The 19,593-nt window shown below is 45.1% G+C and overlaps 3 protein-coding genes across 5 annotated transcripts in view; 2 read left to right on the forward strand and 1 right to left on the reverse strand.

The window, feature by feature from the left end:
• racgap1 (Rac GTPase activating protein 1) overlaps window positions 1–7,225 on the forward strand; it is an 8,777-nt gene extending 1,552 nt beyond the window's left edge. For both annotated transcript variants that reach the window (XM_035645931.2, XM_047330986.1), the window contains exons 4-16: window positions 65–210; window positions 1,207–1,276; window positions 1,386–1,439; window positions 1,540–1,617; window positions 1,875–1,992; window positions 2,983–3,125; window positions 3,477–3,641; window positions 3,736–3,831; window positions 4,421–4,619; window positions 4,942–5,047; window positions 5,339–5,471; window positions 5,764–5,993; window positions 6,217–7,225. In XM_035645931.2, coding sequence (XP_035501824.2) covers window positions 65–210; window positions 1,207–1,276; window positions 1,386–1,439; window positions 1,540–1,617; window positions 1,875–1,992; window positions 2,983–3,125; window positions 3,477–3,641; window positions 3,736–3,831; window positions 4,421–4,619; window positions 4,942–5,047; window positions 5,339–5,471; window positions 5,764–5,993; window positions 6,217–6,292 — 1,614 coding nt within the window. In that variant the 3' untranslated portion in view covers window positions 6,293–7,225. The remainder of the gene's footprint in view (window positions 1–64; window positions 211–1,206; window positions 1,277–1,385; window positions 1,440–1,539; window positions 1,618–1,874; window positions 1,993–2,982; window positions 3,126–3,476; window positions 3,642–3,735; window positions 3,832–4,420; window positions 4,620–4,941; window positions 5,048–5,338; window positions 5,472–5,763; window positions 5,994–6,216) is intronic.
• A 601-nt stretch (window positions 7,226–7,826) lies between these two features.
• On the reverse strand, window positions 7,827–10,771 carry si:ch211-210c8.6. The gene is made up of 5 exons (XM_035645934.2): window positions 10,431–10,771; window positions 9,052–9,157; window positions 8,761–8,867; window positions 8,378–8,550; window positions 7,827–8,291 (listed from the first exon to the last, which is right to left on the reverse strand). The coding sequence occupies exons 1-5, from the start codon at window positions 10,534–10,536 to the stop codon at window positions 8,013–8,015; spliced, it is 771 nt and encodes a 256-aa protein (XP_035501827.1). The 5' UTR covers window positions 10,537–10,771; the 3' UTR covers window positions 7,827–8,012.
• bin2a (bridging integrator 2a) lies at window positions 9,059–16,167 on the forward strand. 2 transcript variants are annotated; one of them, XM_035645933.2, is made up of 13 exons: window positions 9,059–9,366; window positions 11,949–12,071; window positions 12,157–12,237; window positions 12,427–12,481; window positions 12,560–12,654; window positions 13,264–13,359; window positions 13,635–13,742; window positions 13,833–13,918; window positions 14,027–14,102; window positions 14,206–14,288; window positions 14,661–15,318; window positions 15,436–15,505; window positions 15,633–16,167. In XM_035645933.2, exons 2-12 carry the CDS (start codon window positions 11,988–11,990, stop codon window positions 15,481–15,483), a joined length of 1,470 nt encoding a protein of 489 aa, XP_035501826.2. In that variant the 5' UTR covers window positions 9,059–9,366; window positions 11,949–11,987; the 3' UTR covers window positions 15,484–15,505; window positions 15,633–16,167. The 2 variants fall into 2 exon arrangements, with proteins under 2 accessions (XP_035501826.2, XP_035501825.2); XM_035645932.2 differs by having other exon boundaries at window positions 9,061–9,403.
• Window positions 16,168–19,593: the final 3,426 nt, after the last annotated feature.

The raw sequence follows: 19,593 nt of genomic DNA on the forward strand, positions 1-19,593 counted from the left end.
ATAACTTAATCCACCTTTCAAGTAACTTCTGACACGTGCGGCGGTTTGCGTTTCTGTAATCCAGGACCGTCAAATCCAGCTGATCCGTGACCTGCTGACCAGCGAGGGCTCCAGCAACAGCATCCAGCTGAGTGCAGAGCAGCGCTCGGCTCTGGCCTTCCTGAACACCAACTGTCAGGCGGCGGCGGCCAGCCTCAACACCAGCCGGAGGTAAGGAACTCTTAAAGCCATAATGTTTACATTTCCGATAGCATTCAGTTTCCATGTCCTCGCCGATGAACAGCTTCTGTGTTCTGTTCTCTAATCGCGCCGCATCAGTGGTGTTTCGAGAACAACACAAGAGTGCAGTTATTCCCGGTGGTTTCCCCCTGTGGGCGGTTTGGTTGGCGTGTGAGAACATCTGACGCCTGAGACTTTTACAGTACAGTGTTTCTCCAGTGTATTTACAAGTGCCGTAGTCGTTCTCCCTCTTGTCTATCATCTCCCATTTATTTATGAATTCCTTAGTGCGTCACAGTTTTAAATGACTTATCTTTGAGCTGCTTCCGCCCAATGATTATTTCCTTGATTAATCGATTGGTTGTTTGGTCCATAAAATAGTATAAATTAAAAAAAACAAAACGTTTGATCGTGTTTCCCAAACCCCAAAATGATGTTTTGTTTTGTCCACACTAGAGCTGCAACAGTTAATCGATTAATCGACTACTAAATTAATCGCCAAATATTTTGATAATCGGTTCAAGTAGTTTTTATGAGAAAAAAAGTCAAAATTCTCTGATTTCAGCTTCTTAAATGGATATTTAATTGAATATTTTCTGGTTTCTTTGCTCCTCTATGACAGTAAACTGAATATCTTTGGTGTGTGAACAAAACATCATCTTGGTGGTTTGGAAAACACAATTGACATTTTTCACAATTTTATGACACTTTATGAACCAAACTACTAATCGAGAAAATAATCGACAGATTAATCAATAATGAAAATAATCATTGGTCGCAGACAAAGTCGACACAAGAAAATTTTCACATTTAAGAAGCTGAAATCAGAGAATTTTGGACCTATTTCCCCATAAAAACTACTTGAAATGACTTTTAATCGATTATCAAAATAATTGGAGACTGATTTAGTGGGCGATCACTAATCGTTTTAACTGTTGCAGCTCTATACTTGTTGCTCTATACACCGTTTTCTGTTGCTTCCGATAGACTGAAGACAATCGATGAGTCCGCCTCGATCCTGTCAGATATCAGCTACGACAAAACGGACGACTCTCTCGTAAGTACTTTTCTTTTCATCCCCGAGTTAATCTTACTTTATCATGCGGGGGAAACAACCTCCCTGTTAATCCTGACGTCTTGACTCCGACGTGCTCCATCTCCGACAGGACTGGGACTCCTCCAACATTAGGACGGTGCGACTGAAAAAGCGAGAAAAAAGGGTATGTGAAGTAACTTTGTCCCTTTTTAAAATCTAGGGCTTTGTGTTCACTGCAGGTGAAGGTAGAAGTTATTGATGTCTGATGATGCTTTGATTTCCAGCGCTCCTCGAGGAACCACGTGGACGGTCCTCCACTCGCCTCCAAGAGGTCTCGATCAACAGGCAGAACCTCGGAGAGGGTAGGGGTTCGTTTTCCCTCCAGTCTGGATATCATCAACACTTTTCTTTTATGAATTAAAATTGTGACGCAATATGACACGCCACCACAAACACTCCAGATATCTGAAACAGCTGAAGTACGGCAGCTATTCAATCTGTGGTTTGTTGCAACCCTGTAAACGGCCACAAGAATGCACATTAGGGCCCCAGATAGTTTGGTTGTACGGGGTTGTTCTGAATTATTATTTATTTTATTTATTATTATTATTTGGAACAGGGAAATGAGACTCTGGTGACAAAGACCACGGTGACTGTCCCTGCAAACGGAGGACCCGTGGAGGCGGTTTCTACCATTGAAAGTATTCCGTACTGGACTCGCAGCCGGCGAAGGACTGGTGAGATATTCGTTATGGTTACTTCTAAATAAAACATAGTAAAACTATTGTCAAAAGATCTCATCCAATCTGTAGCTGCTTTCAGAGATACATGCACTGAGGTCCAGACGTTTTCCTGGAATTTTTTCCAAAGGGGCTTTACGCGAGACGGCAAACGTCGCTCTTGACATTATCTGGAACTTTTTCTATCAGTCCCCCTCTCAGTAAAAAAAAATTCCTGGAAAATGTCCCGAGTGGGAGCCCCATGTGAGAATACAGCAGGAAAAACGTCTGGGAAAACTTCCCAGAGAGTGAGAGGGCGTTTGTTTTTTCCCGCCGCAGAGATGACATCATGTCACGGCCTCCGGCGTGATCTACCCACACGCCACAGAATGTTCTGGAAATTGTCCGTCTTAACTCGGAACAATCTCCTACTGAGTTCCTCTTTCCTCACGTGATGAGGCAAACTCCGGCTCAACTCGGTTCTTGAAAAACAAAAGTGAATGTTGAAGCCTTTTGCATTTAAAAAAAATCACTGTGTGAAAACTTAAATCATTCTGCCCGTAATTATGTTCTTAGTCTGAAATTGAATCCGTTGAAAATAAGCTTTTATTTTGAAGTCAGGGCGACATGATGCATTCTGAGCTGTTTTGAATAGAACAATCTGGGCTCATGTCAAATCATCATCATCCACCATGTGACCAAAATAAAACCAAAGTGTAATTTAGTCAGTGGACACTGAGCTCATTTGAATATTACTTAAAAATACCGTGTAGCTGCTGCAACTCAAAATAATTTTTAATCGATTAATCTGTCGATTATTTTCTCGATTAATCAATTAGTACTCGCATTAACTGTTGCAGCTCTAATGCTGTGTTAATTTTTACGGACATCTTAAGTCTGATTATTGCAGCGTGGTGGTGATACGACCGCGTTTTTTCCTCATAGCCGCAGACTGTGGTCGTGGTTTGTGATTAACGCAGGTGTTTCTTCGCCGTCTCTCCCGTTCAGCCGCCATGGAGTGGGACTCTGAATCCCTCAAGTCCGAGGACGTTGTCTTCAAGCAGCCCGGCGTCCCTGAGGGAAGAGCCCAGCCCAGCACGCCGCAGAGCAATGGGGGCGGCGTGCGCCTTCACGAGTTTGTCTCCAAAACCGTAAGTCGAGTCGCAGAGTGAACGTATCTCGGATTTAATGATAATTCTGCCAATACGTTTGATCAAACCTCCAGCGCCGGCTCTAATGTATTTGTCGATTCATGTCTTTCCAGAGTGTTAAGTAATAATTGGTTTGCCAATGTTCATTTGTTGTTGTCTTTACAGGACAGCGTGGGTAAAACTGTATTTAATAGTTTCAAACGGCTGCTCGTCTATTTCTACAGTACATTTGTAGAACTAGACTTTAGTTTATTTATATATATTTAATATATTAAATACCATAAAGTGTAAACAGTGGGTTTGTCAACGGTCGACCTCCGATCTTTACCGGCCTCTCACCTCCCGTCTCAGGTCATTAAGCCGGAGTCCTGCGTTCCCTGCGGGAAGAGGATCAAGTTTGGCAAGATCTCCCTGAAGTGCCGAGACTGCAAGGTCGTCTCGCACCCCGAGTGTCGCGAGCGGTGCCCTCTGCCGTGCATCCCCAACCTGGGCGCCACACCGGTCAAAATCGGGGAGGTGTGTAAAAACCTGACCGACTTCTCCTCTAGATTTGCACACAAACGCGCTAAAGTGCTGACAGTTTTCCCCCCATTTTCTCCTTCGTCACCAGGGCGTGCTTGCCGACTACGTCCCCGACACGTCGCCCATGATCCCCCCTCTCGTGGTCCACTGCATCAGCGAGATCGAGCAAAGAGGCCTTCGCGAGGTTGGTGGTGTTTTCGTGTCTGAAGGGCGAGAGAGGCCGCACACGTCCCAGTCGTTTATTTTTTTAACGTCGCCGTTTCCCCCATAAGCTGCGACAGAGCTGTAACTAAGATTTTTACAATCTGTTTCCAGGAGATTAAATTTGTAATTTGGGCTGTTTGATGGCCGATAAAACCTGTCGGAGCTGTTGTGCTGCCTTCGTTTCTTTCTGTTGGTTTTATGTTTTGCTCCTGTCCCCTAAACTCTCACTTTCATTCTGTGGCATTATTTTTTTTTCTGAGAAGGTCATTATTATTTTTTTTCCTCATCTGAAAAAAACAGTTGCTTTTGTAAAAGATATTCTTCATGGATCGTAGCCATGATAATTGCATTCGCAAATATTTTTGTTTGCACAATTTGTTGATGTGGTCATTAGGGCCACATGAGCTTCTCTGAAAAAAATCAATTAATTGTGGAAAACTATTTAGTCATAGAAAAAAATGTGAGGCTTCAATGCCCTCGTTTGTCACATTTTTTTCATATCTCGTATATATCCAATAGAAAATGTCAGATTTAAATGGTTGAATAATTGTATTTTCTTCCCCTCTCAGGCCGGACTGTACCGCCTGTCCGGGTCTGACCGCACCGTGAAGGAGCTGAAGGAGAAGTTCCTGCGCAGCAAAACCGTCCCCGTGCTGAGCAAGGTGGACGACATCCACGCCATCACCGGCCTCTTCAAGGACTTCCTGCGCAACCTCAAGGAGCCGCTCCTCACCTTCCGCCTGAACCGGCCCTTCATGGAGGCGGCCGGTGCGTGTGCGGTTAATGGCTCTTTCTGACTCGAGGGCTCCGTAGTAAAAAAATCCTTGGCGCCGGATATTAAAGCAAATTTATAGTGCAATCTGAAATAACAGCAGCTTTGTGTCTTATTTCTGAATGGACAGAAGAAATGTACCAAACAGACGCGTTAAATTCAGCTTTCATAACAACTCTGTTGTTGTTGTTTATTTGTTCTGAACACTGTTAGAAACCGTAGGTGTTTCAAGTCGTTAAAATATAAATCCTCAACCTCCTGTTTCTTGGCCTCCTCTGACAAACATTGTTGTTGAATTTTCTCTTTGTTCTCCCTCAGAGGTTTCAGACGACGACAACAGCATCGCTCTGATATACCAGACCATCAGTGACCTGCCGCAGGCCAACAGAGACACGCTGGCCTTTGTCGCCCTTCACCTGCAGAGGTCGGCTGATTCTCTAAAATACTGCGTTTCTCCCCAGTGCAGCTGATTAAAAAGCTTTGCGTCTTCCTGCTACAAATTCCGTGTTGGGATTTACTTATTTGAATAGTTCTCTCTAGCTCCGTCTCTTTTTAAACCTACTATATCCTCTAGATTTATTTGGATTAAATCGCCTCAGGCAAAAACTGTTCTCCGAATTTGTGAACAGATCGTAAACAGACTTAGAAATTAAGTTGTGGTTATTTTTATTTCATACTATAGAAAAACATTTGGATCTGATTTAAAATCTTTCAGAGTGGCTTCGAGTTTGGACACCAAGATGGACATCGGTAACCTGGCTCGAGTTTTTGGTCCAACCATTGTGGGTCATGCGGTTCCTAACCCAGAACCCATGACCATCCTGCAGGACACCAAACGACAGCCTAAGGTATGTCTCGACAGTACGGCATGTCTATATATATATATATATATAAATACTGTATGTGATGTTTCTCTGGTTTTCATTCATATACTTCCCCATATTTAGGACAACTTTTAAAGGGTATATCTTTGATATTCATCGCCACTAGATGTCGCAATAACACCAGTGGCCTCCAAAATTGTCTCGCTAAAATATAATATTACACTCCAGAAAATCATCACAATACCACACAGTGTTTTGAATGACCCTGATCGCTTGCGTGTCGTCTCCTCCTCCTCCTCCTCGCTGCCCCGTCCAGGTCGTGCAGCGTCTGTTGTCTCTGCCGGCCGACTACTGGGGCCAATTTGTGATGGCGGAAAGCGAGCCGCCCAACCTGGACCACCTGATCATCGAGAACGCCAACTGCTACGCCACCCCCGACAGAGGCATGAGCATGCTGGGACCCCTGACCACGCCGGAGCACCAGCTCAACAAAACCCCCTCGTCCAGCTCCTTGTCTCAGCGCATGAAGTCCTCTCTGACGCCCAGGTACAGTAAACACACAAACACCGGCACCGTCTCCTGCTCTGACACTGTTTTTTACAATCAATGCTCTAATGATTAACTACTGTGGCGTATTACTGATTCAAATATTTAGTGAAGCTACAAAGTTTTTTCTTTTTCTATTTAGACAAAAGCTGACTTCTTTGAACATCTTTTTATACAAGTTAATCTCCTGTACAATATACCAATAACTGTTTTGACTTTGCAGATTCGGGAGCAAGAGCAAATCTGCAGTGGGATTCTCTCGCCAAGGAAAGTTCTTTGCATCTCCGCTCCTCAAGTGATCTGAGGAGCAGCTACGTTAACAACTTATTCATGCAGCAATAACACATATTCCATAACTCCTAACAAGGTACTGCTCTCGTAACAGCTGCAAATGCCTCCGTATTAGTTATTCTTTACACTCATAATGGTTTTTTATATTTCAGTGGTAATAGTTGTATTTTGATAATTTACGTTTTTTTTTATAACCAAATAGCGGGTTCAATCTATGCACACTTATGTCTTTGATGCTTTTTGCGAAACGTTAAGCGTGACCTCATAACGCGTGTTTATGTACTTTATATGTGGACTCTTTTTGAGAGGTGTGCTCATGGATGAAGATGGATGTACCGTATATATTATATATGTGCAGTTTTTGTCGTGACGTGCTTCTGAAACCTAATCATTTCTTTTGAGCTCTTCGGCTCATGTGTCACTCAGAAGTCGGAGAGCTCATCTGTTGGCATTTCAATCTAGGTTTGTAATCGAATGTACGTCTCCTCGTAACAATAATCTTTTTAGTTTTTCTGTTTGTTTTTTGTTTCTATCCAGTAAATGTAAATGTTCGTGCTTTAAACTTTATGGGGCCTCGGTGGGGAAGACGTCTGAGCGTGACGTCGGCGATCCTCATTGACCTCATCAGTAGTGGGGACGAAAATTTTGAAATGTTGCTGCAATTCTGTTTTACAGTGTATTATCGCACTGCCAGTATGATTGGTGCTGTAAACTCTCGTCGGGACGTTTTCACTCCTCCGTAGTTTAGAGCTCCGTGTAATGTGTGTACCATGGGAGGTTTTTGCTTGAGCTGTTCAAGTGCAAAAAGGCAATTATACTTTGTGAGATTAGCCAGTTTAGTTACCGTGGCATTATTTTAATTAACTATAAGCACAGATTTCTTTTTGTACACAAATAGACTCTTTGTAATATTCACTTACAAAATACATTTCTAACATTGACGTGAATGTCTCCTGGTCTTTGTGTCGTTTGCACACCTTTTGAATCTTAATGCAAGAGACTGGTCCTTTTGTTTGACCTCGGGAAAGAGATTTCTTTCTTTTCTTTTTCTTTTTTACATTCTTGTAAAGGGTTTTCTTCACATCTAAGAGGCTATTTCAGTTTATCTGGGTTTCCCAGTAGTGCGATGGATTCAAAGAGACTCCACTAGTCCCAATTCATCATAGGATGAATAAGAACCTGGAACATGAAAGAGCGCCCAGACATTTTTCTGGAGGGGATCTGCCAGAACGCAAATATTGCTCCGGACATTTTCCCTGGTAAAATTTCTGGAAAAACTTTACTAAGTAAAACAAGTCTTGTCCTGCCTCCTTCACGCTCGACCCAGACGCCACAAGTGATCCGTAAATGTTCCTGACTCGGTCAATCTCCATCTGCAGCGTTCAACCTATTTGTCAGGCAAATTCTTAGGAAAATGACTGGACGCATTTTTTCTAGAATCCATGTTTGAAATCAGCTCAAGACTTAACAGACACCTTTTATTGTGGTAACCTGTAAATTTAGGCATCAAATATGTAAATAAAAGCAAAGGTGTCTTTATAGTCTTGGTGACAAATGCAGATTTTAATAAAGTCACTCCACAGAAGTCTATTATGGAAAATTTATCTCAAAGAATAACACAAGTGACAGCAAAAGTAAATGACAACTACACACTTGATTCAAAACATTTCCTTGAGGGAATGTAATGACTGGAGTGTGTTCACTTTGGCTTTAAGGGAACAGTCGAGATCAAAATTTGGGCCACGGCCAGAGGAGAGGCGTTGTTCTGACGTATTTCAGAAAGGCAGCGTCGGAGCCCCACTTCTTCATGGCCTGCTTCTCCAGGATGGGGATGCCGCTGACGTGACGCAGCAGGAACCAGACGAAGAGCGGCGACGCCGCGCTCAGGTACTGCGGGCCCTGCATCGTCGACGAGGCCGAGAGCCACAGGCCCGACCACTGCAGGATCTCTCCGAGGTAGTTGGGATGCCGGCTGTGGGCCCAGAGTCCACTCTGGATGAACTTCCCCTTGGAGGCAACACAGACGTTACACTCGGGGGGGGGAATGAGGCGTATATCTATGTAGAACACATCACAAGGTCTTTGAAACTTACGGCGTTGTCCGGGTCGCGCTTAAAAAGCCATTTCTGCTGGTCGGCAATCGCCTCCGTGGCAAAGCCGAGGCCCCAAATAGTCCAGCCGATGTAGTCCCTTGCTCCCAGGGGAACATCTCGCTTCTCGCTGTTCAGCATGAGTGTGGGCAGGAGGGTCATGAACACCCACAGAGCTGAGAGGAAACGGGACCAAAGTTAACACTTACATTTGACTTGCCGTAGCCAAACGGCGCCTACCTGGAATAAAATGCACATACGAGAACGGGGGAGCGAGACAGTGATTTATAACTTGAGGCAAGAAACGTCCCCTCGGCCGCGAGCGGAGATGCTCAAGGACAATTTGCAACGAAGGGGAAGGTTCTACATCACTTTCCCAAAAGTACCTTGAACAGTCCAGTATACAAAGAAAGTCCCGGGGCTGTCGCGGACATGGTTGAATCTGCGATCGTGACCGTCCTTCAAGATCCGCATGAAGAGGAATGTCCCCAGCCTGAAAGGAGGGAACGCCGTTAGCTTGCCTTCACATTAACCAGGACATTATTCATTAACCCGACGTTAAAGTTTCTCCTGTGACCTTGTAGAGGAAGTTACACAAACTGTGTTTTTTTTTTTACTGCAGGAGGAGGTAATCCATGCAGTTTAATTGAACATGTGCAGCGTTTTACTTCGCTCACCTGAGTCCCCAGGCTGTCACCAACCCGGTCTGCACCTTCTGCCGGACGTGACTGGCTCCTCCCCAGATGCGACTCAGGTGGGCAAGTAGTATAAAAGTCCCTGATCCTGCAGAAAAAAGACAAGACTCAGGACGCCAGTGAGGACATGGGCACGGCGGACAGGACACGTCTTCTTGTCGCAGAGTAAGGCGTGTTCAATAAATCTTTTACCCAGGATACTGCAGACGATTGGTTCCAAAGTTCAAGGGTAAGAACAACCAGGAGAGCGAGAGGAGCGGAGAGCCCGACGAGGACGAGTCAAAGAAAAGTGTCAAGGTGATTCATTTTGTGAAATCACGCTGGTGTTCGACAGGTAAGCTACGCTGTTCTGCATGTAGAGCAAATGATTTTGATAAACGACTGCACTCAAGGGCCGACTTGGCACCTTCGCCTGACAGATATGATTAATTTGCAAATCTTGTAACTTCCTCATCGGTGGCGTCTTAAATTCTAACTCGCAGGCTTCAATGGGTCCAAAATGAGGACGTTACTACACCTCGGGATTAGTTTCGCCGTCAATTAACCTGTCAGGTATCGGCTCAAACGAGTGATTAATCATTTGAATGACAAAATGTTCCGGGTTTTTTTTACAACCCATATGGGAACAATTTTAAATTTATGGCGAACAAACACTCAACAACCTCAAGGTATTCAGTTTACCACCAACACATAATATGAAACATCTTTATTGTGGAGAAGCTGGACCCGGGTAATGCTCGGCATCTCTCGCTCAACGAAAGGAATCGAGGATTATCAAAATAAAAGTTGAGAATTTTTTTCCCTTTAATAACGCGGCAAATCTTTCCACGATCAAAATCACACAACCGCTGTTCAGGCACTTTGTAACTAACTTTGAAATAGTTTTTAACTCGTGCGAACAGGTTGCAACAGAATCACAGTTTGATCTCAGTCACCAGCGTGCTCACTAGTTTAGAGATCAGCAGAATCTTTTGCGCCCCCCCATGTCTGATTAGAGAACAGGGCCCCGGGCCCCGGGCCCCGGCCTCGCTCTCTTCGGCCCTGCTGACACACTGGATAGTCTGTTGAGTTGTGGGAGGAGCTCCGTGGATCTGGGGCTGTTTCACAACACCACTGTTTTAAATAACACCGGTTTTGTAATGATGATGAATCAAACATCCGACAAAGAGCAATGCAAACTTTCCTCTAACACTTCTACAACAGCAACAAGTCCCCACCTGGATTTCAAGTTAATAAGCCGACCTGCAGGCGGTTATTTTCTCTCTCTTAAATCTGATCAATGCCACACCAGTTATTATAGGATGAATAGTATTCAAAGCTGCAGATGCAAATCAACAAAGGGACATGCTCGTCACTTCTACCTGCCAAGTCGTAGAACTTCTCGGTTCTGAAGGCGGCGGCCAGAGCCCAGCCGGCCCACTGGATGCCCAGGTCCGTCGCGGCGCATCGGACCAACGTGCTCCCCATGATCGGGTCCTGCAGTTCGGGGAATCTGTCTGTCTGTCAGCGGACGACACCTCCTCCTCCTCCTCCTCCTCCAGGAGAAGTATCATAAACAGTCCGGGGAAAGTCCACCGCTGCCATTAAGTGCTACCGGGGGGCGTGGCCTTGACCGCGCGGAACTCTGGGAACTGTAGTAAACAGGAGGAGCAGACCTGGTGGGAATCGTATTTAAAGCTACAGTGTGTAATATTCAGAAGAACTTATTCACGGAAATTGAATATATCGTCCATAACTATGTGGTCATATATGTATAATCAACTCTGGATGAGTTAAATGTAGTTCCATGAGGTGGACGCGACCTCCGTGTGAGCCGCCATGTTTGCTTCGTCGTGTTGAATACGGTTGCTGTTGCACAACACGGTTCCAGAATGCGTCGCATTCGCGTTGAATTTTTCTGGACGCCGCCTGAAACCGGAAATGGAATCAGCGGTGCGCCGCCATAAAGTGTCCCCTGCCGGCTGCTCTGTTGGTTGTGGTTTGAGACTTCACCACTAGAGGCCGCCAGAAAATTACAAAAATTACACACTGGGGCTTTAAGTACAATCTACTTGTTCTTTATTTGATAGTTACAATTTTCTACTACTGTTTACTCCCAAATATTGATCCTTTACCTTAGTGGAAGTAACAATACTACAAAAGAATATTAGGAAATGAGCAGAGGAAGATTTAATTGTTCCTTTGCATTTTGAGAATAAATTGGAAATGTCGAGAATGAAGTTGAAATAAATCACAGGAAGATTTGTTTTTGTATTTTCGAGAATGAAGTTGAAACATTGAGGGGGAAAAAAAGCCAACTCCTCTTTTCCATCATTACCATTTTTATTTTATGTTTTCGGCAAAATGTCTTCAAAGATGTAATGCTGAATTATTAATTATTAATATATATATTTATAAATACAAATATTGATCAAACATAATACATTGGAATCCAGTAGTTACTATCTAAGATGATAATAATGTAAGTGGTAATGTAGTAAATTCATACAGTGATATGATCTGAATTATATTGTAGTGCACTGTAAGATAGAATTTTACTTTTTTTACTACTCCCACATTAATATTAATTACAGTAATTTATAATCAAGGACAAGTTGCAGTTGTGTTGCTTTAAAAATGTTTTTTTTGGTTTCAATTAAAACTAAATCCTGGGAGGTCTGAAAGGTTTTTCTCCACATGCAAAAGTCACTATTGACTACAGAGCTTTGGAGGTCAGAGAAGATGAAGTCATAATTTTGTTATGATAATTAAATATTACCACCATGTTGAAATTGCTTCCTCCGAGCTGTAAATCCCTCCTCACTACGCTCGACCACTGTGGCGTCAAGGGCCTGAGTTGTGACGTGTATCCCGTCTTCTCTGGTTCCCTCCATCATCAGGAGTAAAGACAAACAAGAAAAAGAAAAAAGGAAAAAAACATGGCCGACGGCACGAGTACAAGAGGAAACTCTGGTGAATTTGCCAAAAAATTCCAAAGGCGGCTGAGCAGAGGCAAAGAAAAGGTGAACGTCCGCGTGTTTTCCCAAAAGATTTCCCCTCTTCACTGCTTGTTGCTCTGAGCCCGACGTGTCGCCTCTCCCTCTGCAGGTTCTACAGAGGCTGGGAAAGGCTGCGGAGACCAGAGACGACGAATTTGAAGTTTGTCAGCACTTATTCAATGACCAGCAGGTAATCGTCCTCCTGCTTACCGACAAAATTGGCTTTGAGCGAAGCGACAAACAACTTCCCCCTTTTTCTGTCTCACCGCGTTCGACTGTGAACACTGGGACGATGGATCGACTCTCAGTCGAGCGGCAACAAAGTAATGAATCTATAAAGACACAGGCCGTCGTGTAAACTCTCTTTGTCTGTTCGCAGGTCGATGGGAACCGCATCCACAAAGACCTGAGGAGCTACATCAGCGCCGTCAGAGGTGAGACGCGCTTTTTTCTTTTTGGCAGACATGCAGATTTTTGCACGTTCTTCACATTCGCACTCCTGTTTCGTGCAGACATGCGTGAGGCATCGCGGCGTCTTTCCCAGTCTCTGTTCGACGCCTACGAAAACGACTGGGCCGGAGAGGAAGACCTGGGCGCCATTGTGGAGGTCAGGATGTCAACTGTCACCCGCTCGCTGTACAACTTTAATGTCAGGGTGCGGCCGATTATCAAATTTGCTCAGGAGGTTCCCTAAATCTTGACGTGACCCGGAGGTATTTGACCGGCAGCCATGATAAGAGCTGTTCGGATTCTCTTAATGATTAGGCAAGGTGCTTCAGTGCTTCCTTTCCCGTCTCCTTTCGCAGAGGGTACGCTGGAGCTTCCTGTGCGAAAGGAAAGGAGAAATAAACGCATGCACAAAAGTAAACGATTCAATCCAAAATAGAAGTTTGAAGAAGAAGAGTACGAATATGACCCAGAAGAGACGTCATCATGTCAGTTACTGTTACATAGGAGTCATTTGCATCTGATGTCACACGGTGGTAAAACACGACAGACGCATCACGACGCAGTTTAGTGAAAGTGGAGTCGGATCCTCTTCCTTTACACCTCTCCTTGACCTCATGACGTTTTCCACCGAGCTCAAGGAAAAGTAGATAGGAAGGAGAATTCGACCACACCCTTAGATTCATATAAAAGCACGGGGGGGGGGGGAATTCCCTGTCTCCATGCATAATTAATGCAATATTTATGTTGTTGTTTTTTTTTAAAAAAGGGGGAGGATCTTCTGTGGAACGACTACGAGGTGAAGATTTTGGACCAGGCCGTTCGCACCATGGAGTCCTACGTGAGCCAGTTCCCGGACGTCAGGGTAAGGCAGGAGGAACCGAGTCTGCAGGAGCAAACACAACCGAAATAAGCAGACGGAATGAAGTTCCGAGAGCAAACACGCTAAAACCAACAAGGAAGCTCGCGCGGAGACACGCACACGAACCCACACACACTCTCACACACACACACACACACGCACACACACACACGCACGCACGCACGCACGCACGCACACACGCACGCACGCACACACACACACACACACACACACATACATACATAAAATGCCTCCGTCGGTCTCGTTCCAACCCGTAGGAGAAAGTTGCCAAGAGGGGAAGGAAGCTGGTCGACTACGACTCCTCCCGTCACCACCTGGAGGCGCTGCAGACCGCCAAGAAGAGGGACGACGTCAAGATCAACAAGGTCCTTCAAAAACCGACAGCAAACATCTTGTTTTTTTTACAGTGTATTTGTTCCAAAATAGACATCTCACAAGTATTTTTCATCCTGCAGGCAGAGGAGGAGATGAATTACGCCAAAACTGTCTATGAGGGCATCAACAATGATCTAAAAGAGGAGCTGCCTGCGCTCTACGACAGGTCTGACACAACATTTCTATCAGAAATGACAAATCACATATGATTTGTGTGGATTTACAGATTTTTTTTTGTCTTCTAATCACGCGTCAATGTTTTTATCTCCCTTAGCCGCGTCGGATGCTACGTGGCTGTCTTCTCGGCCGTGGCAAATTTACGGGACATCTTCTACACGGAGATGCGCACGGTACGCTTTCCAACCGCCGAGCGGCCGCGTCGAGTGGGCCCGTGAAATGTTGCATCGTTTGGACTGTTCCTCTTCTCTCTCTCTCTCTCCCCCTCTCTCTCAGCTCAATGTCGACCTGCGGAGCGTGGTGAGGGAGCTGCAGGCTCAGCATCCAGACAAAGTGTTTTCCGTGAGGGGAATGCAGCGGTAATGTGAAGTCATTTTGTTTGGGAGGGGGGAAATCCAAGGAATAGATCGCCACCCTAATGATATCATGATATACCCGACAGATCACGAAAACACTGTAAATTATCCCCTAAAGACTTTTCTCAGCCTTTTCCCCCCAAAATGCTTCAATGTCCATCATTCCCTGTGTTTCCTTCCAATATTTTCCTCGCTGACAAATCCTTGATCGCTTTGGAATCCATACCACCGCTTCCTCCGACAAACTGCTCTACTTTTGGGTGTGTCACTCCAATGATCTTCCTATTTGGGTATAGAATCTGAGTAATACGATTTTAAAGCGCGCCCTTGGTTTTTTTCTCTTCTCCTCTGACATCATCCTGCTGCATGTTGCAGCTATGGCTCCCTGAGGCGACGGACTCTCATGTCCCCCAAGGCCTGGAAAAGCAGCTTTTCTGAGTTCCACAAGAACTACAGCCCCAAAGCCGGCCCCAGGTTTAGTTTCAGGTCCCCGGACAAGCCCCGGCGCAGCACCCTGTCCAGAGAGGGCAGCACCCTGTCCCGGGACGGCAGCACCCTGTCCAGAGAGGGCAGCACCCTCGCCGTCTCGCCGCAGTCCCCGACTCTGGATCATCCCTCCGTTGAGTCCGGGGACCTGGACGCTGAGTCAAGCCACGGTGGGAGCCACAGTTCTCCCCCACGGGAGGACGACGCAGCGGGGACGGCGGGTGGAGACGAGCTGAAGTCGGGAGGAGAAGACCGTAATCGGGTGGGAGAGGAGAAGGGCGAGGAGGACGAGGCGTCCGAGCCGGAGCCCCCCGCCGAGTCTGATGATAAGGGCGACGTCGGGGAGGCCCCGCCGGCCAGCGACAGCAGCTCTGAGCTGGACAACTCGGTGGATTCATTACATTCAGAGAGCCTGGAGCTGCAGCTGTCCGCGGCAGACAACGGCCAACTGCACATTGAAGAAAGAGAAGACAGCCCGCTGACCCCGGACGCCCGGAAACCCAACGGACTGGAGAACGGTGACGTGTCTGGCTTTGTTCCGCACAAGGTTTGTCACTGAGGCCTTGTGTTACCGGCCTCTATGCGTATTTAACCATAGTTTTGTGTCATGGCGCTCCTGTTTTTCAATTTTGATGGACTCTTTTTGTTCGCGGCCCACATCTAGGATGCTCCTGCAGAAACCACGCGGGATTCCAAAAGCACAGACGTATGAGGTCGTCACACTTTGACACAAGGTTTGTGTGTGTTTTATACAGTCTGACTCATGTTGTCATTCCTCTTCTCTCTTTCTCTGCTGCGTTTCTGTGTTTGACCGAGTTTTTTTCTTTCTTCCTTCTCTTAAATCGGTGTTTGCCTGAACAGAAATGCACAGAGGAGATTAAATTCAACAGCTGCACCAGAGGAAAAAAAATGTGGCGGCCGACAGCTGCACTCGAATGTCCAACTGGTGTCATGGCTGATGTTCTGTGCAGAGACTTGTTCGTTTTTTTAAATGTATCTTTTTATTGAAATCAATTGTAAATACCAACTTAATGAAAAACGGAGATGGATGAAAGATGGAAGAAAACAGACTACAACATAGTCGCAGTACAAACATTTACTGTCTCAGTTTCATGGAGAACAGATGCTGAACTATAAGCTAATAATGACATTGGCAAAAGGACTGAAAACAGATAGAGGTTTTTCTTTTGTTTTTACTTTTGTGAATTTTATTTATCCAATTTTCACGGCAGGGATTCCTTTTCCATTTCAGTTTGAAGTTAATGTTTGATTCTTCTTTCTACTCACCAAATGTGAATCTGCTAATAATCGAGTGTATTTAAACTTTTGAGGCACATCTAAAGTTAGGATCTATCTGAAATATTGTGAAACTTAATAAAGAATGATTTAATTAATACTTTGTCTCAGTAGCTGTGGTTCTTCCCAACGTGTTTGTGTGAGAGTGCAGAGAACGCGTGGACTGGAAGTTGTGTTGAATCAAATTACCACCAACCAATCTGTAAGGTACTGTTGTAGCACAGGAGCTGGGACCCCCCCCCCCCCCCCCCCCCCCCCCCCCCCCCCAAACGTCCCAAGCGGTCCCTGGTGGGCTACAGCACGTACAGGAAGTGCCGGGAGCAGGAAGTTTGCACAAGAACTGGTATCAGCAGCAGTGCAGTCGAGTCGGGCATAGAGCTGCTATTTCCTCTACCATACTAGTGGAAAAGGTTATAGTGAGGGAGGGGGTGGGGGGTCAATGGGGGCCACAGACTGTAAATAACGACGGACGTCTTAGCTGTCAATCATGACATTTCTCCCTGTTTTTTTTAATCATATAACTGAATAAACCACATTGTGCGACATAACAACTAGCTGAAATGACACAACATATTCAAAATATGTATTTTGTGCTTACATTGACTTTTTCATTCGGCCCATGTCCCACCTGCGAACATGGAGGATGTGGAGGGGTTGTGGCTTTCTTTTTTGGGGCGCTGTCATTTTTTTTCCCAGACACTGACTACGAAAAATTCAGTTTCGTGAAGCACCACCAACGGGAAACTTTCCTGAGCATTCTGTGGCGTCTGGGTCGAGGATGCAGGAGGCAGGACATGACGATAATGCCGCTGCCGAAAGCAGAGTTTTGTTTACAGTCATTGACACTCGCTCGCTGATGATTTTCCAGAGATTTTCCTGCTGTATGTGCTCACTTTTGCGCTCACATTTATGGGGAAATTTTGACTAGCGGGCTGCCAGGAAAAGCAAGGAAAATGTCCAGACGTCTGACCAGCGCCATTTTGATTTAAAAAAAAAACCCAGAAGCAAAGTTTGCAATGACAGTAGGAAATTTTGTTGTTGTTGTTGTCAGATTATTTATAACTGTGGTGATGAACGCTGGTTCGAGGGACGCCACCTAAGGGGGCCACAACATACTCTAGAATCGCCTCTGATGAGAACAAGCTCATGTATGGAAGAAGACGTGAAACTAGAGATTGAACCATAAATGTTGACTGACGTCCTTAATTGAGAAGAAGTAGAGTCTTTTTCCTCATAGACTTCTATAGAAACAACCAGTGGAGTCGCCCTCTGCTGGTCATTCGAGAGAATACAGGATCCAGGCACTTTCTACGGCCATTTTTATATACAGCCTATGGTGTGCGTGGGTGGGGGGGGGCTTCAGGGAAATGTTTGCCCAGGGGCCCTTTAAAAAGGTCGATCCGCCCATGTAGAAAAGCTCTGTCCAGTTTTTTTTTTTTTTTTTTTAACTCAACAGTGATATATCTTGCTCATAAACGATCTTTGTCGTGGAGACGGGGGAGGAAAGGGAGGGGTCGGAAATCGAGAGCGTGTCCTGTGTGACTCACGAGGGCGGAGAGAGAGATAGAGAGAGAGGGGAGGGGGGGGGGGGCAGCTTCTGACTGTATTTCACAGCCGCAGTTATAGACACACACACACACACACACACACAGTCTTATATTTCTAACTCCGGTTTGCAGTGGGCGCTGGTTTTTCTCCACCTCGGAACTTCTCTCCGGTGTGTAGAAGTTGGACCGTGTGTCGCGCGCTAAACGCTCCGCCGCGCTCAGGTGAGTGACGCTCCCGCGATGGACGGTGTCCGATTGTTTGTTCAGTGGGGTTTTTTTTTGGTTTCTTTCTTCTTTTTTATTGTTTGCTCGTTTACAATCGTGGCGAGTGAGTTCACCTGAAAACTGAGCTCCACGCGTCGGTGCCGGAGGAGGGGGAGGGGGAGGAGGGGGTCAGGTCACCTCGTCCGGGGCGAGGTGAAGTTAAAGAGAAGCTCAGTCTGTCCACGAAGAAGACAAAGAAGAGGAGAGTCAGCTGAGATGCCGAGATGTCCAAATAAAAACCCTTTAGTCTAAAATGTGGCATCGTAAGAGAAACGTGTTGGCTGAAACTAACAGCTTCTTTCACTGTCGATTAATCGGCCGATTATTTTCTCGATTAATAAGTTAATAAGTTATATTATAGTTTAGTTAAATGATCCCATCCACAGTAATGTCTCGAGGGCATGTTTTGTTTGACCTAAAGTCTAAAGTAGGGCTGCGACTAACTCTTGTTGTCAGGAAATAATCTGTCCATTATTTTCTTGATTAATCAATAAGTTATTTTATAGTTTTGTAAAAAAGAGAGTTCAATTAAATGATCCAATCCACAGTAATGTTTCAAAGGCTTGTTTTATTTGACCTAAAGTCTAAAGTAGGCCTGAGACTAACTCTTATTTTCAAGATACAATCTGTCGATTACTTTCTTGATTAATCGATTAGTTGTTTCGTCCATAAAATGTACTCAAATTGTCTAAAATGTCGATCATGTCTCATTAGTTTAGTAGTCGATCACTAAACCATCAGCCGTTGTAGCTCTAGTGTGAAACTTACAAAATATCCAGTTTATCGTCACGTGACAAAGAAGAGTGTCGAATTGTAAAGAGCAAGAATCTGTGAATATTTGCCAGTATAGCTTGAAAAATGACTAAAATGTTTAACCAATTATCACATTTTTGACTAATCGATTGAACGCTGCAGCCCTAGAGATTGTAATTGCAGAATCTTTGTGTATTGATTTTCACAAATTTGTGTTTGTTTCTTACAGGTTGGCACTCCAGTTAAAAAAAGCAACCATGGCTAGTAAGTGCACGTTGAATCAGTGCTGATTTGTGGTCTTGTATTTATTATTGTGACACTGTTCTGATTCCCAAAGCTGGATCAACAACAACGGGGGGCCCAAGACGCCCCGGGGCCCCCAAAGGCCCCCAGCTTCATTCACCAACTGGTTCTACTTGTTAATGAATTGAAAGTGTGTATCGGCTAAGATCGGCTCCTCCCGAAAGCCCCAGTGTGTCATTTTTTGTACTTTCCTGGCGGCATCTCGTGGTACAGTTGCAAACCACAACCAACCGAGCAGCCGACAGGGGACACTTTATGGCGGCGCACCGCTGATTCCATTCCCGGCTTCCGGCAGCGTCTGAAAATTCAACTTGCAAAGTATTCTGGACCCGTTTTGTGCGACAACCGTATTCAACAGGATGTAGCAAACTTGGCGACTCACACGGAGGTCGGGTCCACCTCATGGAAGTATATTTAACTCATTCAGAGCTGATGGAAAAAACATTGTGATTATACGTATATGAACACATATTTATGGACACTGTATTCAATTTCTGTGAATAAGTTCTTCTGAATATTATACACTGTAGCTTTAAGTCTTTTGACATTAAGCGTTTTAGAACGTATCCGTGTAAAAAAAAACAACAGAAAAGCAGCAGATTGTCACATTTGAGTGTTTTCTTGCATTTGTTGCTTGATCGCTGATTAATTAACAGCAG

This window comes from Scophthalmus maximus, chromosome 3, assembly GCF_022379125.1.
Source record: "Scophthalmus maximus strain ysfricsl-2021 chromosome 3, ASM2237912v1, whole genome shotgun sequence".
Lineage (NCBI taxonomy): Eukaryota > Metazoa > Chordata > Actinopteri > Pleuronectiformes > Scophthalmidae > Scophthalmus > Scophthalmus maximus.

Excerpts from the sequence above, each read along its gene's own strand:
- si:ch211-210c8.6 (XM_035645934.2), bottom strand. The coding sequence starts at position 10,536 with ATGGGGAGCACGTTGGTCCGATGCGCCGCGACGGACCTGGGCATCCAG. Across the intron at positions 9,158-10,430 it reads GAAGTTCTACGACTTGGCAG|GATCAGGGACTTTTATACTA; the intron begins GTAGAAGTGACG and ends TTTTTTCTGCAG. Across the intron at positions 8,292-8,377 it reads AGCGCGACCCGGACAACGCC|GGGAAGTTCATCCAGAGTGG; the intron begins GTAAGTTTCAAA and ends GTTGCCTCCAAG.
- bin2a (XM_035645933.2), top strand. The coding sequence starts at position 11,988 with ATGGCCGACGGCACGAGTACAAGAGGAAACTCTGGTGAATTTGCCAAA. Across the intron at positions 12,482-12,559 it reads CTACATCAGCGCCGTCAGAG|ACATGCGTGAGGCATCGCGG; the intron begins GTGAGACGCGCT and ends TGTTTCGTGCAG. Across the intron at positions 12,655-13,263 it reads ACCTGGGCGCCATTGTGGAG|GGGGAGGATCTTCTGTGGAA; the intron begins GTCAGGATGTCA and ends TTTTTAAAAAAG.